This window comes from Desmodus rotundus, chromosome 3 (assembly GCF_022682495.2).
Source record: "Desmodus rotundus isolate HL8 chromosome 3, HLdesRot8A.1, whole genome shotgun sequence".
NCBI lineage: Eukaryota > Metazoa > Chordata > Mammalia > Chiroptera > Phyllostomidae > Desmodus > Desmodus rotundus.
In genome coordinates this window covers 23,080,674-23,096,100 of record NC_071389.1, presented here as the reverse complement: position 1 = coordinate 23,096,100, position 15,427 = coordinate 23,080,674, and the positions used below count along the sequence as shown (strand labels likewise).

Genomic DNA, 15,427 nt, shown 5'->3' with positions numbered 1-15,427 from the left:
CTCAGCCAGGCTCTAGGCTCAGAGAGCGGTAAGTTCAAATCCTGACCTTTTGGTCAAGTTTTTCAATCTCTCCGTGACTCAGTTTATTTATCTGCCAAGTGGGGATAATGACACCATAGTATAGGATTATTAAAAAAGGATTTTAAAAAAGAATATTGTAAAGGGTTTAGCCCATTGACTGGCACCTAGGCAGAACTCCATCCTCCTCTTTATTATTATTGTTGTTATTCGTAGCCTGGGGGCGGGTCCCTGGAACCTGCCTCCCTTGCGGTTTCCTGTGGGGGGGATAAGGCCCCAGCAGGCCTCATTCCCCCTCCTCTCTCTGTCCTCTGCCGGCCCTTTCCCTCCCCGCCTCCCCCGCCCCGCCCCGCCCCGTCCCGTCCCTCCTCTTTCCTCGGAGGAAACTTTCCGCCGGCTGGTCCATCGGCCCGTGTCCGGCCCGCGCTGCCGCGGCCTGGGAACCGAGCTGAGCGGGCGGGGCAACAGGGCCCGGGGTGTGCGACCGCCGGAGGCGCTGGGACTGGTCCTTGGAGAAACGGGGCGCTGACGGTAAGTGAGCCGGGGCCTTCGGGCCGGTGGGTCCCCGGGGGCGGGCGGGATGGGAGAGGGAGGCGGCCTCCCCTTGCCGAAGCTCACCCAGAGAGAGCGGAAGGCACCCGTGATTCTCCAACATCTCCCTCCCGGGACTGCGAAACTGGACCTCTTTTGGGGACCTCACGGGGGGGGCGGAGCCTCCTGCGGCCCACTCCCTGACCCCCCAGGTTGGAGGGGCGTCGGTGCGCAGGGATAGGATCCCCAGACAGGGCCCAAGTCTGCAACGAAGTCGGGACGCGCTTTTTCCAGGGTGGACCTGCGGCTGCTCTTCCTGGGAGAGGAGCTGCCCCAGGAGGAAGCGGGGTCAGGGTCAGCTTCAGGCTGGGGATTAGGGTCTGATCGAGCCGACCCCGCAGGCCGACAGGCGAGTTGCCCCCCCAGAGCAGCATGGATGCCCCCAGAAGAGACATGGAGTTGCTCAGCAACAGCCTGGCGGCCTACGCACACATCCGCGGTGAGGGCTGCCGGGGAATGTACCCCTCCCTGCCCCTCTAAGGCCCCACTACACCCCTTCCCTCCTCATCCCTGCTGTTATAATTACTCTCTCCCCACAGCTAGTCACCTACAACTAATTACCCCCATCCCTCACTGTCCCCCATTGCCTGATGGCGGCTACCTAATGTCCTTCAAATAGGAGGTACTGTCCTTGTCCCCCAAACGTAAAACCTGGAGTCTTTTCGAGATGAAATGTCTCCCACCAGCCAGGGTCCCTCTATGACTTCTGCCCTCTGACCTCCAGCTAACCCCGAGAGCTTTGGTCTCTACTTCGTGCTGGGTGTCTGCTTTGGCCTGCTGCTAACCCTGTGCCTGGTAGTCATCAGCATCTCCTGCGCGCCCCGCCCGCGGCCCCGGGTCCCTGCACTGCGCCGGGACCGCCGTAGCACCCTGGAGGCGGAGGACGAAGACGAGGAAGAGGAGGACACGGTGACGCGACTGGGCCAAGACGACACGCTTCCTGGTCCAGAGCTGTCCGCGGAGCCCGATGGGCCCTTGAGCGTTAACGTCTTCACTTCGGCGGAGGAGCTGGAGCGGGCGCAGCGTCTGGAGGAACGGGAACGGATTTTGCGGGAGATCTGGCGCACCGGGCAGCCGGACTTGCTGGGCACCGGCACGCTGGGACCCAGCCCCACGGCCACCGGCACCCTGGGCCGCATGCACTATTACTAACTGGGCCTCATTCCCATTGCAAGGCTCTTTAGGTACTGGACTTGCACCTGAGCTCGTAGCTACTGCGGTGCTAAGTGGGCCCCGCCCCCACAGCTCCCTCGGTGCTACCGGGTGTGCATCCCCACACTCTGGGGGGGCGCCCTTCCCCAGTCCTGCCCGAAGGCCCTGAAGGGAGGGAGGCACAAGGACCCCATCCCCGCTCCAGGGCACGGTTAAGAGGTGAAGTGACCAATGAAAGCTGCATTCTTAGTGACTCAGTCTCCCTCTGTTACCCCTGCCTCCAAGATTCCGCAGACTCCTGTTATGCAGAGGGCCCCAGGTTAACCACCTCCGTCACCCGGTCCTCAGCATATGCTTGCGCTCGCTTCACAGACCGCGAAAGCACACTCCAGCACTTCAGTCTCCCCCAGAACAAGTATCACTCGAATTCCTTACTCACAAACGCATTCCTTACCGGCACGCGCCTAGACACATGTCACCCGGCCCTACAAATGCCCAGGGTTCACGCATCACTGCAATCTCTCTCTCGTGTGTGTACACACACACACGCGCGCGCCAGGCTGACCTTGACGCTAAGGTGCTCTCAGCCCCAGTGTAACCACGTGTGCCTGAGTGGAGGTGCGTTTCTGTGAGTCCTGAGCTGACGGACAGTGGGGCCAACAGGGAGGGGCCCGGGGATTGGAGAGCCGGGCCCCCAGGTCCTCTGGCGCACAGCTGGATTCCGGAATCCGGCCGCAGGCAGGGCCTGACCCAGCCTGAGCCTGGGCCCCTCCTGCCCGCTGGCGTCCGAAGGAGACGCCCCCTCCCACCACCCCCCTTCATCCGGTGGGTAAAAATAGCCGCACACAGGCCTTGGGAACGGTAATGAGAGCCACATGTTGGCCAGATGTGCCAGGGAGAGACCTCCGGGAATGCTGAGCGCCAGCCCGGCCCCGCCCCCGCCGCGAAGGCCCCGCCCCCGCACAGACCAGGCAGGCAGGGTGTGCGTAGACAGCAAAGTTTACTTTCTTGGGTTTCCCAAAGTCCTGCGCGAGGATGTGGGTGGCAGGAGCAGACTCCCCTCCAGGCCCCACTGCCGTCCTTCCCTGGGACCCCCCTCAGTGCATCTGCACTTGACTGGAGCCTGGGGTCTGGGATTCCTGGGTCCTCTGCTTCATCTGAACCTAGTGAGAAGAAGGCGTCAGGGGAGGGCCAGCCACCAGCCCCTCCCAGGCAGGGGTTCACACCACACGCACCTCTAGCAACCGGCGCTTCTCCCTCTCACTCTTCAGCTCCTCCCAGATGTCGGTCAGCTTTCTTCTGTGGACAAGACAGCGAGGGGGGGGGGTGTGGGCAGGGCTGGCTTCGAGACGACCCCGCCCTTCTCTTTCCAACCTCCTCCTTGCGCTCCCCCACTTACTCCAGCTGCATCCCCATCAGCTCCAGGGCACTCCTTAAAGACTCCACCTCACCCTGTAGCTTTATTACGTCGTCTCTGTCACTTTTGCTGTTTGGGGGATTTTGTGGGCCCAGTGAATGGAGGGTGAGCGTCTCTTGAGGGTCTGGAGTCGTCTTGACAGGATGTGGATTCTTTTGAGCTGGGTCTACCTCTTCAAGGGGTGCCTCCTCTTTGGGTGTAGTCTCATCCTTCGCAGGTACCTCCAGGAGGGTGGTGGCGTCTTCTGGGGGGTGGGCTTTCTCAAGGGCAGATGGGGAGCCTGGCTCGGCCTCAGACTGGAGTGCAGAGCTGTCCCTCGTATCCAGGGGGCGCTCCTCTGCCATGTGGACCTCCTCTTGGGACTCAGCCTCACTGAGCAAGAGAGACTGGCTCTTGGGCAGGGCTGACTCCAGAGGGAAGGGATGGAGCTGAGCGTTGTCCCCATGGGAGGACTCTCTAGAGAGCATCAAGGCCTTTTCTAGGCTGGAAGCCTCACCCCCAGGAGGGACCATCTTTGGGCCGGAGGCTTCATCTTCAGGTAGGACACCTAGAGCAGGGGCCTCATCCACAGAAAAGTCCCCATCTGGGCTGGGGGCCTTGTCCTCTAGAGTCAGGGTCTCCTCTGGGATGGGGGTCTTATCGGGAGTCAGCGTTTCCTCTGGGTTGGGGGCCTCCTCCAGAGACAGGGTCTTCGGTGGGGTGGGGGTCTTGCCCAGAGTAGGGGTTTTATTCACAGGAGGGGCCTTTGCTCGGCTTCTCCGTCCTTTCTCCTGTGGTGGTGGGGGTAAGGTCTCAGCTGAGGGCTCCCCTTGGCCTGGGGTCCTTCACCCTCACACCCCATGCCCCTGGGAAGTAGACTCTGCTGGGTGGTCTCCCACTCCCCCATATTTTGGGCCTCTCACCTGACTGGCTGCAGGTTGTTGCCGGGTAGCCTGCGTTCTGAATCGCTTTCTGCCAGGGTGGCCCGGACCCCCACTGAGGAGGCTGCCACTGGAGCCTGAGAGAGCAGACCATCAGGGGCCCAGGCCTAGCAGGACACTGAGTCTTCCCCCATCTTTGCCCCCCAGCCCTCACCCCACTGAGGGAGGCAAGCCAGACCTACCGGAGTCCCGGGAGGGGCGCTTCTGTCCATCTCCGCCAGGTGTCCAAGACGGCCTGCGGCATATCCCCATCAGGCCCAGGTGGGGCGGGGCAGGAAACAGCGTTTCCTTTGTACCCTCATCCTCCCCCCAACCCCACCCTGCTCCTCACTTGGCTTTGCTGGGCCCAGTGTGGGCTGTCATCAGCTTCTTGACCGTAGGGAGGGCTGTTTTCGGCACCATCTTTCTGGGTTCTTTAACAGTAGCTGGGAGGGAAGAGGGGAGTGCAGCATTCATTCTCACCCATCCAAGAGCCCTTGGCCCTGCCCTGTGCTGTGCACCGCGATGAGGGACAGGAGATGAATCACATTAGCTCTGGGTCTTGGGAGCTCTGGGGAAGCTGACCTCCCTCAGGCCGCAGGGGCACAGGGAACTGTGGGAGCACCCCGAAGAGTGATCAGGGCAGTCTTTGTGGGGGGGATGGCGCCAATACTACCGGGTTTTTCCTCCACGCTTTTCTGAGACCTGCCCCTGCTCAGCGCCGTGACTGGTTCAGACGTCATCTTTGACCTGGACCACAGCAACACCATCCAGTTCCCCCTCCCCCTCCCAGAAACTTCTTTGACGCTCCATCTCATTCACTTCCTGAGACATTGCCCCCAGCCTCACAGGTCCAATCATCACCCACAAGCCAACGCTTCCATTTCAAGCTCCTTCTTCTTCCCTGAACCCCAGACTCATATTCGACTGTCCTCTCATTATTTGCACTTGGACAGCTAACTGGCCTCCCACACGCAGCACATCCAAAATGTCCCTCTTGCTTCCCAACCTCCTTGCCCCGTGCATCTGTCCCTCTCCCAGTGCTCCCCATCCCTCGCATTCGCCCACTTGCTCACGCGATCTTGGCCTCTTCTCTGTCCCCATGCTGCACACATGCAACCCACCAGTGAGCCCTGTCTGCTCTGTCTTTATAATCTGTCCAATCCAGCTCATCACCACCTCCACCACTGTGCACTCCAGATCATGTCACTACTGTCTTCACCTGGACTATCGCAAGAGCCTCCAACCTGTGCTTTGGCTGCACTCACCCTGCCTATGGGGTGTCCCCCCGCCCCAGCAGCCTGAGTGAACTTGTGTTCTGTTGGGAAAGCGGACATAAGCAAAAGAAGTAAAACATGTGGTGCATCAGAGACTTATGAAGTATTATTAAGGGAAAATGAAGTATAATTTTTTATACCCTCACCCGAGGACATGCTTACTGACTTTAGAGAGAGGGGAAGGAAGGGAGAGAGTGAGGGACAGAAACATCAGTGTGAGAGAGAAACATCTATTGCCCCTCGTACACACCCAAACAGGGACTAAACCGGCAACCCAGGCATGTGCCCTGACCTGGCATCGAACCTGCAACTTTTCTGTGGACAGGACAATGCTCCAACCAACTGAGCCACACCAGCCAGGGCAGAATACGTATAGTTTTAAATGGGTTGGCTAGGAGAGAGGCCACACTGAGATGACGTCAGAGTGAAGTCCTGAAGGCAGTCACACACAGTGATACTCACATGCGTGGACACACGAACAGCCACTCTGGCATATGCACGCATGCTGAAACTTACTCACATGTGCATTATCACACAGATATGCACACAGATCCCCAACACCACGCTGCAGTGGCCCAGAACATGGATCCTCTAACAGACACCAGGCTTTGCATTCTTGCTCAATGACGTAACAGTTGTGTGAAAACTCGGGTAGGTAGCTCAACCTCTCTGGGGCCCAGTGTCCTCACCCACGACACATGGGTGAGAACAGGACACATCTTACAGGGCCGCTGTGACATTCGAGGGCCTTAATCCACATGAGGGGCTTAAAAGAGCGTTTGGTATATAGTCCAAGTTCGTTCAAATGTTTTTTAGTTGAACTTATCGGGTGACATTGGGGAATAAGCTTATATAGGTTTCAGGGGAACAGTTCTGTAACACAACATCTGTACTTTGTATCATGTCTTCACCACCCCAAGTCAAGTCTCCGGTTAAAATGTTAACTTTCACTTCTGCTTCTGGTAGTATGACTGATTAGGTGACCGGTGGGGCTATCACACTGGACAGCAATTGTGTCCTGCTTAGGATCAGGCCGGGAGGCTGCTGGAATTAAAAGAGGTAGTGAAGGGCCATAGAAAGGGAGAAACTGGGGCCAGATGGCGGTGGGAAGGCCGCGCTACTAGGACTCCCAAGCCTGGGGCCAGCGGCCAGAAGTAGAAGTCAGCCCTCTCTGGAAGAAGCCTTGCCCTGCTAAGGCATGCATGACCCCCACAGGCTGAGATCAAGTCACAGGCTCACACACAAAGACCATAAAACACGTGAGAGACAGGCTCCTGAGAGCAGGAGTGAGCAGACACAACACAGACGCTGAAACTGTCAGGCAGAGAAGACAGCGCAGCACTGGATAAACCATTTGAAGAAATAAAGGATGAGCCTGCAACACAGTGGCCATCGGGAATAAACACACAGACGTGAAGCAAAAAACAGGAAAAGGAAGAAAGCCAAACTACTAGAGATGAAAGTAGCGCTCTTGAAATAAAATGCAGTCGATAAGTTAAACAGCAGATTGAACACAGCCAAAAAGCGCGCGCGAGAGAGTTAGTAATCTAAAAGTACAGAAGCCCTGGCTGGTGTGGCTCAGTGGCTGAGTACTGGCCTGCGGACCAAGCGGTCGTTGGCTTGATTCCCAGCCAGGGCCCATGCCTGGTTCACAGTCCAAGTCCTCAACTGGGGGCGTGAGAGAGGCAACCAATTGCTGTTTCTCTCACACATCATGTTTCTCTCCCTCTCTCTCTCCCTCCTCTCCCCTCTCTTCAAAGATAAATAAATAAAATATTTAAAAAATAAAATAAAAGTATAGTGAAACATGGCGTGAAAAGTTGAAAGCAATGTTTAAAGGAATGGGTAATAGAAGCAGGGTTCTGACCATGGCTGAGTGAGGGAGCAGACAAATTTGCATCCCACACGGCAACTTCAAAGCTGGACAAAAATGACAAAGCAACCGTTTCCGTGCTCTGGAAACTGACTGAAGGCATAAAATCGCCTGCGAAGCATGTGTGCTTGGTGGCGTTCTTGCCTGCCCGCTCCCACTGACTCCTCCCCCCACCGAGTTTCTGAGCGTGGGGCAGGTGGAAGATCAGCAGGTTCACGGTCATGGTTGAAGAGAACTCAATCACTTTGGGGTGCAACCTTAGGTTTGGCCTTGGTTTCATAGGTCTGATACCAAAAGCACAAGCAACCAAATAAAAATTAGATGAATGGGACTTCATCAAAATGCAAAACTTTTGTACATCAAAGGGCACCATCAGAAAAGTAAAACATTGAAATGAGTCGGTCAGAAAGACAAATAACATGATTTCATTTGTATGTGGAATCTCAAGAACAAAATAAACTAATTAAAAAAGTGGTACAAAGACAACACAAAGAATGAAAAACAATGTCCTGGCTGGTGTGACTCAGTGGATTGAGTGCCAGCCTGAGAACTGAAAGGTTGCCAGTTGGATTCCCAGTCAGGGCACGTGCCTGGGTTACAGGCCAGGTCCCCAGTAGGGGGTGTGCAAGAGGTGACTGATCAATGTATCTCTTGCACATAGATGTTTCTCTCCCTTTCTCCCCTCCATCTATAAAAATAAGTAAATAAAAAAAAATTATTAAAAAAAGAATGGAAAAGAGTTATTTGCAAATCGTATATCTGATAAGGGACTTATATCTAGAATATATAAAGAACACCTACAACTGAACAATAAAAAGACAAATAATCCAATTAAAAAATGGGCAAAGGCCCCAAATGGATAAATCTCCAAGGGATATAAAAATAGCTAGTAAACATATAAAAAATGCCGAACACCATTAGCCATCAGAAAAATGCAAAGCAAAATCACAGTGAGATACCACTTCATGGCCACTAGGACAATTGTAATAGAAAAGAAAGAATAACAAGTGCTGGTGTAAATGTGGAGAAACTGGAACCCTCATTCACTGCTAGTGGAAATACAGCGCGGCACAACCACTTTGGAAAACAGCCTGGCAGTTCTTCCCAAAGGTAAACAGAAAGTTATCCTATCACCCATCAATTCCTTTCCCTAGGTATATACCCGAGAGAAATGGAAACATCCATATCAAAATTTGCATGCGCAAGCTCAGAGCCAAAAGTAGAAAAAAACTCAACTGTCCGTCAGCTCGTGAATGGATGAAATATGATGCACTCATTTACACAAAGGGATATCACCGGGCAATTAAAAGGAATAAAATACATGCAACTGTAATTGAATAACAATAAAAATTGTTTTAAAAAGGAATAAAATATAACACATAGACAAAATTAATGAACTTTAAAAATACTATGTGAAGTGAAAGAAACCCATGTAAAAAGGCAGGCAGAGGCAAAGCTACACTGTGCGATATCAAGGATGTTACATGCAAAACAAAGTAGATTGGTGGTCAGAGGGAGGAGACTGGTGGGGTAATGCTACGGAGTGCGGGGTTTCTTTCAGGAATGGTCAAAATGTTCTAAAATTGTGGTGGTTGGGCAGCTTCGTAAACACACTAACTGCCTGTCAGCTGTATATTTTAAGTGAGTGGATTGTGTCGTTTGTGAATTTTAACTCAACAAAGCTGGTTTGTTTGTTTGTTTGTTTGTAACAGAAAGGATAGCAGGGCAGATTTGGCCCACAAACCACAATTTGCTAATTCCTAGTCTAAACACCCCAATGAAAAGGCAGAAATGGTCAGACTGACTAAAAAAAGCAAGGTCCAACTCCATTCTCTGTACAGGAGATTCAAAAACACGAACAGATTGGCCGCGGAAAGTTGGGAAAAGAGCCCTGACTGGTGGGGCTCAGCTGCCTGGGCAGAGTCCGCGGACTGAAAGGTCGCTGGTTTGACTTCCGGTCAGGGCACATACCGGGGTTTCAAATTCGGTCGCCAGTTGGGTAAGTACAAGAGGCAACAGATCAATTGATGTTCCTCTCTCTCGCATCAATGTTTCTCCCCCTTTCTCCCTCCCTTCTCCTCTCTCTCTATAAATAAATAAATAAATCTAAAAAAAAAAAGTTGGACAAAGATACCACACAAATAGTAAGCAGAATAGCCATCATATATTATTATCAGAAAAAAAAACTTTAAGAAAAATTACTAGAGACGAAGAGGAAGAGGTCATAATGGTAACTAGGTAGAGATAACAATTGCAAATGATTATGTATATGCATCTGACAACAAAGCCTTGAAGTACATGAAGCAAACACTGATAGAACTGAAAGGAGAAGTAAACAATTCAACAATAGTATTTGGGAGATTTTATTCAGAAGGAAGTTCAAGACCTCAAATTTAGATTGTCGAGTTAAATGTAACTATGATTAATGTAGTCTAAACTCACCAATTTATCACTAAAGAAAATAGTAGCAGACTAAAGTAAAAAGAATAAGGGTACTTTCTAGAGATGTTTGTTGAACAGTGATGTGCATATAGTTAACACAGCTTTACACTTAAAAATGATTAAGGCCCCGGTTAGCATGGCTCAGTATACTGAGTGCTAGCCTGCGAGCCACGAGGTCTCCAGTTTAGTTTCTGGTCAAGGCATAGGCCTGGGTTGTATGCCGTACAAGAGGCAACCAATCAATGTTTCTCTCTCTCTCATTCTCCCTCCCTTCCCATCTCTTTAAAAATAAATAAATAAAATCTTTTAAAAATATGTTTAGCCCTGGCTGGTGTTGCTCAGTGGATTGAGTGCTAGCCTGGGAACCAAAGGGTCGCCGGTTCCATTCCCAGCCAAGGCACATGCCTGGGTTGCAGGCCAGGTCCTCAGTACAGGGCACACGAGTGGCAACAACATAATGATGTTTCTCTCCCTCCCTCTCTCCCTTCCTTCCCCTCTCTCTAAAATTAAATAAATATTGTTTTTTAAAAAAAAACTGTAACCAGATTTTTGGCCAGCCATTTTTCACTAGGGGCCAGGAGAAAGAATGTGGTCCGTGCAAGTGTCTTAAGCGCCGGACTTCTTCCCCTCTGAATTCCGTGGTGAAGCCATTTGAGGAGCAGTTGCAAAGGGGTCTTTGCAGATGTAATCAAATGAAGATGAGGTCACAGTGGAGGAGGGTGGGCCCTAACCCAATGACTGGTGTCATTAGAAGAGAGAAATGTGGACACACACGCAGGGCAGAAGACCATGTAAAGACAGAGGATGGAGTGATGCCTCTACAAGCCCAGGTTGCTAGCCCCAGGTACCAGAAGCTCAGCAGAGACACCGAAACGACTCTTCCCTAGAGCCTGCACAGAAAACGTGGCCAACCCAACATCTTGATTTCAAACTTCTAGCCTCCAAAAATGTGAGAGATTACATTTCTGTTGTTTTAAGAAAAAGAAAGGGACAGAATTTTAACTAGACTTGTTTATAACTATTAAAAGAAATTTAAATATATTTTTCCCATGATGGAAAAGAAGAAAACAAGCAAGTTTTACCATCTTTCCAGGAAAGATGATTTCCATCTTATATAACATCTACCAGATATTTAAGAAACAAAGCCCACACTCCTTAACTCATTCATGGGGCCAGTGGAAAAATAAATGCAAAATCATTAAGAAAAACTAGAAAAATATTTCGATAGAAGCATTTCATTTAAAATCAGAAACATGGTAATGATGTTCAGCACTGCCACTTCTATTCAATATTATACTGAGATCCTAACCCCTACAGTAAAAAGAAAGAAAAGGAAAAAGGCATAAGGGACAGAAAAGGTAGAGCAAAATTATCATTACTCACAGATGACATGACTATCTTCATAGAAAGCTTATTAAGAATTTAGCCCTGGCTGGTGTGGCTCAGTGGATTGAGTGGTGGTCTGTGAATCAAAAGGTGGCTGGTTCAATTCCCACTCAGGGCACATGCGTGGGTTGCGGGTTCAGTCGAGAGGCAACTGATTGATATTTCTCTCTCACACAGATGTTTCTCTCCCTCTCTCTATCCCTCCCTTCCCCTCTAAAATTAATAAGCATGTCCTCAGGGGAGGATACAAAATCTATAGATAAAATAAACAGTTACCACAATATACAAAAGGTCAATATGCAAAAATCAATTCACTTCTATATGCCTATAATAAACAGAAGGATATCTAATTTTTTAAGAGACAATAAAAACTCTGAGGTATCTAGGAATAAATCTTATAAAAAAGTTGTGTGAAACCCACATGCAGAAAACAATAAATGATGCTGGTGCAAATGACTGTCCACGTGGGAAAAGGCACAATCGGATCACCCTTTAAAATCAATGCTACATAGATAAAAGCACTTAAAAATAGAACGCAACACTTCAACATGTATAACCCATAAAGGATTGATATTCAGCCCTCTGCTGTGGTTCAGTGGCTTGAGCACCGGCCTGTGAACTAAAGGGTCAGGGGTTCAATTCCCAGTCAGGGCACGTGCCTGGGTTGTGGGCCAGGTCCCCAGTAGGGGGCACATGAGAGGCAACCACACATTGATGTTTCTCTCCCTCTCTTTCTCTCTCCTTCCCCTCTCTCTAAAAATAAATAAACAAAATCTTTTTAAAGAAAAGGTAAATTAAAATATACTCCCCCCACACAGACACATATACAGAGCTATTCATATACACACTTAAAAGACAGGTGAACTTCCACAGTCTCACAGACGAAAACACATCAGTCCATACATTCTTTTAGAAAAGGTGAAACAAATACAAACATGCTGACAGCTGCATTCTCAAGACACACAGAGAAACACAAACACATGTCGACACACAAATACTGACCCGCACACATTCCTACCAGACCCTTACCCCGCCAGGACATAGCTCCTCGGCGGGTGTACAGGACCACTGGGGAGCTGTAGGTGTTTACAAGCAACTGATGGGCCTCCCCGACAACCCCTCACCCCCATCCTGGGCTTCCTGGGCACCCACCTGATTCTCGTGATGCCACTTTTCGTGGGGTCAGCTTCCTGGTCTGTGCAAACAAGAAGTATCAGAATCTGAACAGAAGCCCCCACATTTCTAGGTCCACCCTCATTTAAGGATGGCCTTTCAGCTGTGTCCAGTGAGCACTATGACCCCCAACTCTGTCCAGAGTAGCCTGTCCCCCTGCCCCACCTGAGTGTGTGGCTCCGTACTCACTGGGGGTGGTGGGAGCACAAAGTTGTCTGGGAAAACTCCTCTTCTGCCTCGGGACTCTCCTTCCCACCAGCCCTTATCCTCTGTGGTCTGAGAGAGAAAGATGTTGTGGGGAGGTAAGCCAAGTCCCCAAGCTCCTTCCTCCCCAGGCGCCACCCCTTCTCAACATGCCCTTCCCTGCACCTTCTCCTGCCTGTGCCTCACGTACCTTCCTCAGAACTTTCACCTCTTCGCCCCTCCGCAGTGCTAACTCATCTGGGGCCTCTGGCTGGTAGTCAAACAGGACTCTGTAGGTCTCAGGGTGGGAGACTGAGGGGAGGTCAGTCCTCTGGAGCCAACTCCCCTCCCCAAATCAGTCTGCAGCTCCCTCCTCCATCAGCCTAGCTTGGTCCCCACTCCCTGAAGTCAACATGGCTTTGGGAAGGGATATCCAAGGGATCTTTTGGCTGGGTGCTCACCTGTCCGCAGGTAGTCTGGAGGGCTGTCATAGGTCAGGCTGCTCAGCTAACGAGGACAAGGAGAGGGAGGAACAAGCTGCGCCTCCACACCTTCCCACATCCCCCACCTCAAGCCCCATGAGGAACGCCCCACCTCTGTGCCCACTCCACCCAGTTTACCTTGGGAGGCCGCTGGGGGTCAGGACTGAGTGAAGGCATGTCTGGGTTATCCAAGCCTGGTGAGGGAAAGGCAGGTTGGGGGGTTGCTAATTCACAGCTTAGATCATAGAAGAGGTCAAAGGGGACAAAGGGTCAGGATGTGTGGATCACAGGCTCATGCCACTGGGAGGGAGGGTCATTGGAGATTGCAGAGTCTGGTCACAGGGTCTCACGGGGTCACGGGGTCCAGGTCTCACTTGGGGGCCCACTGTCCAGCAACTCCACAAAGTTGGATGGGAAGGCTCCCAGCTGCCCGTTCTTCTTTCCCAGCCACCAGCCGTCCTCAATCTGCGGAGGGGGTTGGACGCAGGAGCATCTCGTTCTGCCCCAAAGGTCTCTCTAGAAATCGTACTCTTGGTTCTGCCCCAATTCTGGCTGATGACCACCTCCATTCTTGCTGCCTCGGTTTCCCATGTCTGCGTCCCTCACCCACCCCCTCACTTCTGCCACCTCCTCTCTCCCGGAGACGCGCTCCATCATCTCCCCCAAATCCTCTCATCACTTATCCCCTACCTCCTTTATCACTTCCACTATCTCCCCAGCTTGCAGCTTCAGCTCATCTGCCTGCTCCGGGCTGTAGTTGAAGTTCACTTTGCACCATCTCTGGGGGCCCCAAGATTTGGCAGGGTGACCTGGAATGGGACGTGAACGAGGCCACTTAAGCCGGACACCAGTCCGCTGAGCTGGGGAGGTGTGGGCCGCGAGTGCCTGGCTCAATATCTCGAGGCTCCGCCCAGGCAGAGAACTGTGCTCGAAACAGACCCAGACCGCAGAGCGGCTGAGCGGCTCCGCCCACAGAGGCGCCAGTCCCAGCGAGAGAGGGGTGGCAGGACCTAGCTGGCTCCGAACTCCTACCCACCCTCCGGCCTCTCACCGTGGGTGCGCGGACAGCGTGGTCGCAGCGCCTCTCCCGTGCCGCGCAATGTCTCCGGGATCTCCTGGAAATGAGGGCCAGGGGAAAGGGGCTCTCAGGTCTCCACGGTGCGGGCTGAGACCTGCCCGCGCCTCCAAGTCAACACCCGGACGGCCTCACCTGCACCAGGCGCTCGGGGAAGAGGCCACAGTGGCCCCCCAGCTCTCCGCGCAGCCAGCCCCTTGCGGGCCCCTTGCACACCTGTCGGACCACATCCCCCAGTGCCAAACTCAGTTCGCCCTCCTTCTGTGCGCGGTATCCTGCCAGGACCAGCACCTCTGCGGGCGGAAGCGTGGCTCAGAAGGGCCCAGCCAGGGCCGCCAGGCCGTGGCGCGAGTCCCGAGCTCCGTGTAGAGGACAGCGGGAGAGCAGGGTGCTAGTGTAGGGTTCGATTGCCATTTCCACATGGTGCGTAGAGGAGCCACCCTAAACCCTCTGCACATACCCATAGCTTCCAGGACGCCCTCCAGAGCCGGGCAGGGAGGAGAGTGCGATTCCGCGGGCAGCCGAGTACTGGGCCTGGGTAGGCTGGGACTAGCTGAGAGATTGAAGCAAAGGAGGCGGAGACACGAGCAGATAGTATAGGTCTCGCACCAGGTGTTGAGTGGGTGTGGGAGAGGGGGCGGCCCGGCTCAGCAGGTTCGGCCCCCAACCTAGGGGAGAGAACTCCAGGGTCTCGGCACAGTGCTGAGGTCACAGCTCCCCCACCTGCTCTTGCTGGCCTAGTCACCTAAATTTCCAGTCTAGCTGACACCTCTCCTCCCAATCTTAGCCCTCAGGCTCCCACCCACCTTCCGCAGAGCTTCCCCAGCCTATCCTCTTCCTGCTGGTAAGCTTTAGCTGCAGGGAAGAGGTGGGAAGAGGCACATACCAGGGTGGGGCCCCCCTGCAGGCAGGAACCAGTCCAAGTCGGGAGCTGGTGGAATGGGGTGTTTGCTCCAGTGCGCACAAATCTACTTCTGGTGTACTCTACTTCCCCTGGGAGGCATACAACCCTTCCTGGCACCCGTTTATGGACGAGGAGTAAGAGCCCAGAAGCTTCCAGGTGTTTCAGAAACCACCACCAGATTCTCCCGGGGGTGGGGGGTGGGTAGGCAGGAAGAAAGGAACTTTGGTTTCTGATGCTCCTGGCTACAGCCAGCCCAAAGTTAGAAAAGGGCTGAAGGTTAGGGCCCACCTGCTGCCAATCCCACCGTGGACTAGTCTAACTTTCAGGTAATCTTCCTGCTCTGTGGGAAACAGAAGGCTGAGCCTGTTACCACACCCCTTGGCCCCTGCGCCACCACGTCGGAAGCCAAAGTCCTTGTTCATGACACACCATGGTGAAAAAATCTGGTTCTCGCGTTTCCAAGGTACGGGAGAAAGTCAAACCATGGGCATGTGGTTCTCGCGTGTCCAAGGTACCAGAGAAAGTCAAACCATCGGGATGGGAATGCAGAGTCCT

General features: G+C 52.8%; 2 protein-coding genes across 4 annotated transcripts; one reads left to right on the top strand and one right to left on the bottom strand.

Annotated features, from left to right (window-relative positions):
• The first annotated feature begins 385 nt into the window (after nt 1-385).
• EVA1B (eva-1 homolog B) lies at nt 386-2,014 on the top strand. 2 transcript variants are annotated; one of them, XM_053920586.1, is made up of 3 exons: nt 386-549; nt 844-1,048; nt 1,334-2,014. In XM_053920586.1, exons 2-3 carry the CDS (start codon nt 982-984, stop codon nt 1,759-1,761), a joined length of 495 nt encoding a protein of 164 aa, XP_053776561.1. In that variant the 5' UTR covers nt 386-549; nt 844-981; the 3' UTR covers nt 1,762-2,014. The 2 variants fall into 2 exon arrangements, with proteins under 2 accessions (XP_053776561.1, XP_053776560.1); XM_053920585.1 differs by having other exon boundaries at nt 387-549; nt 951-1,048.
• Nucleotides 2,015-2,753: 739 nt separating this feature from the next.
• Nucleotides 2,754-14,949, bottom strand: SH3D21 (SH3 domain containing 21). 2 transcript variants are annotated; one of them, XM_053920614.1, is made up of 17 exons: nt 14,855-14,949; nt 14,429-14,521; nt 14,104-14,261; nt 13,945-14,008; nt 13,584-13,702; nt 13,268-13,358; nt 13,032-13,087; nt 12,873-12,918; nt 12,623-12,723; nt 12,418-12,504; nt 12,208-12,250; nt 4,430-4,523; nt 4,281-4,333; nt 4,081-4,175; nt 3,161-3,948; nt 2,997-3,060; nt 2,754-2,924 (listed from the first exon to the last, which is right to left on the bottom strand). In XM_053920614.1, exons 2-17 carry the CDS (start codon nt 14,430-14,432, stop codon nt 2,859-2,861), a joined length of 1,929 nt encoding a protein of 642 aa, XP_053776589.1. In that variant the 5' UTR covers nt 14,433-14,521; nt 14,855-14,949; the 3' UTR covers nt 2,754-2,858. The 2 variants fall into 2 exon arrangements, with proteins under 2 accessions (XP_053776589.1, XP_045046327.2); XM_045190392.2 differs by lacking the exon at nt 14,855-14,949 and having other exon boundaries at nt 14,429-14,761.
• Nucleotides 14,950-15,427: the final 478 nt, after the last annotated feature.

Coding starts and splice junctions, on each gene's coding strand:
- SH3D21 (XM_053920614.1), bottom strand. Junction 13,359..13,583: donor TAGTGGAAGTGATAAAGGAG/GTAGGGGATAAG, acceptor CCCCCTCCGCAG/ATTGAGGACGGCTGGTGGCT. Junction 4,524..12,207: donor AGTGGCATCACGAGAATCAG/GTGGGTGCCCAG, acceptor CTTCCCTCCCAG/CTACTGTTAAAGAACCCAGA.
- EVA1B (XM_053920586.1), top strand. CDS start 982: ATGGATGCCCCCAGAAGAGACATGGAGTTGCTCAGCAACAGCCTGGCG. Junction 1,049..1,333: donor GGCCTACGCACACATCCGCG/GTGAGGGCTGCC, acceptor TCTGACCTCCAG/CTAACCCCGAGAGCTTTGGT.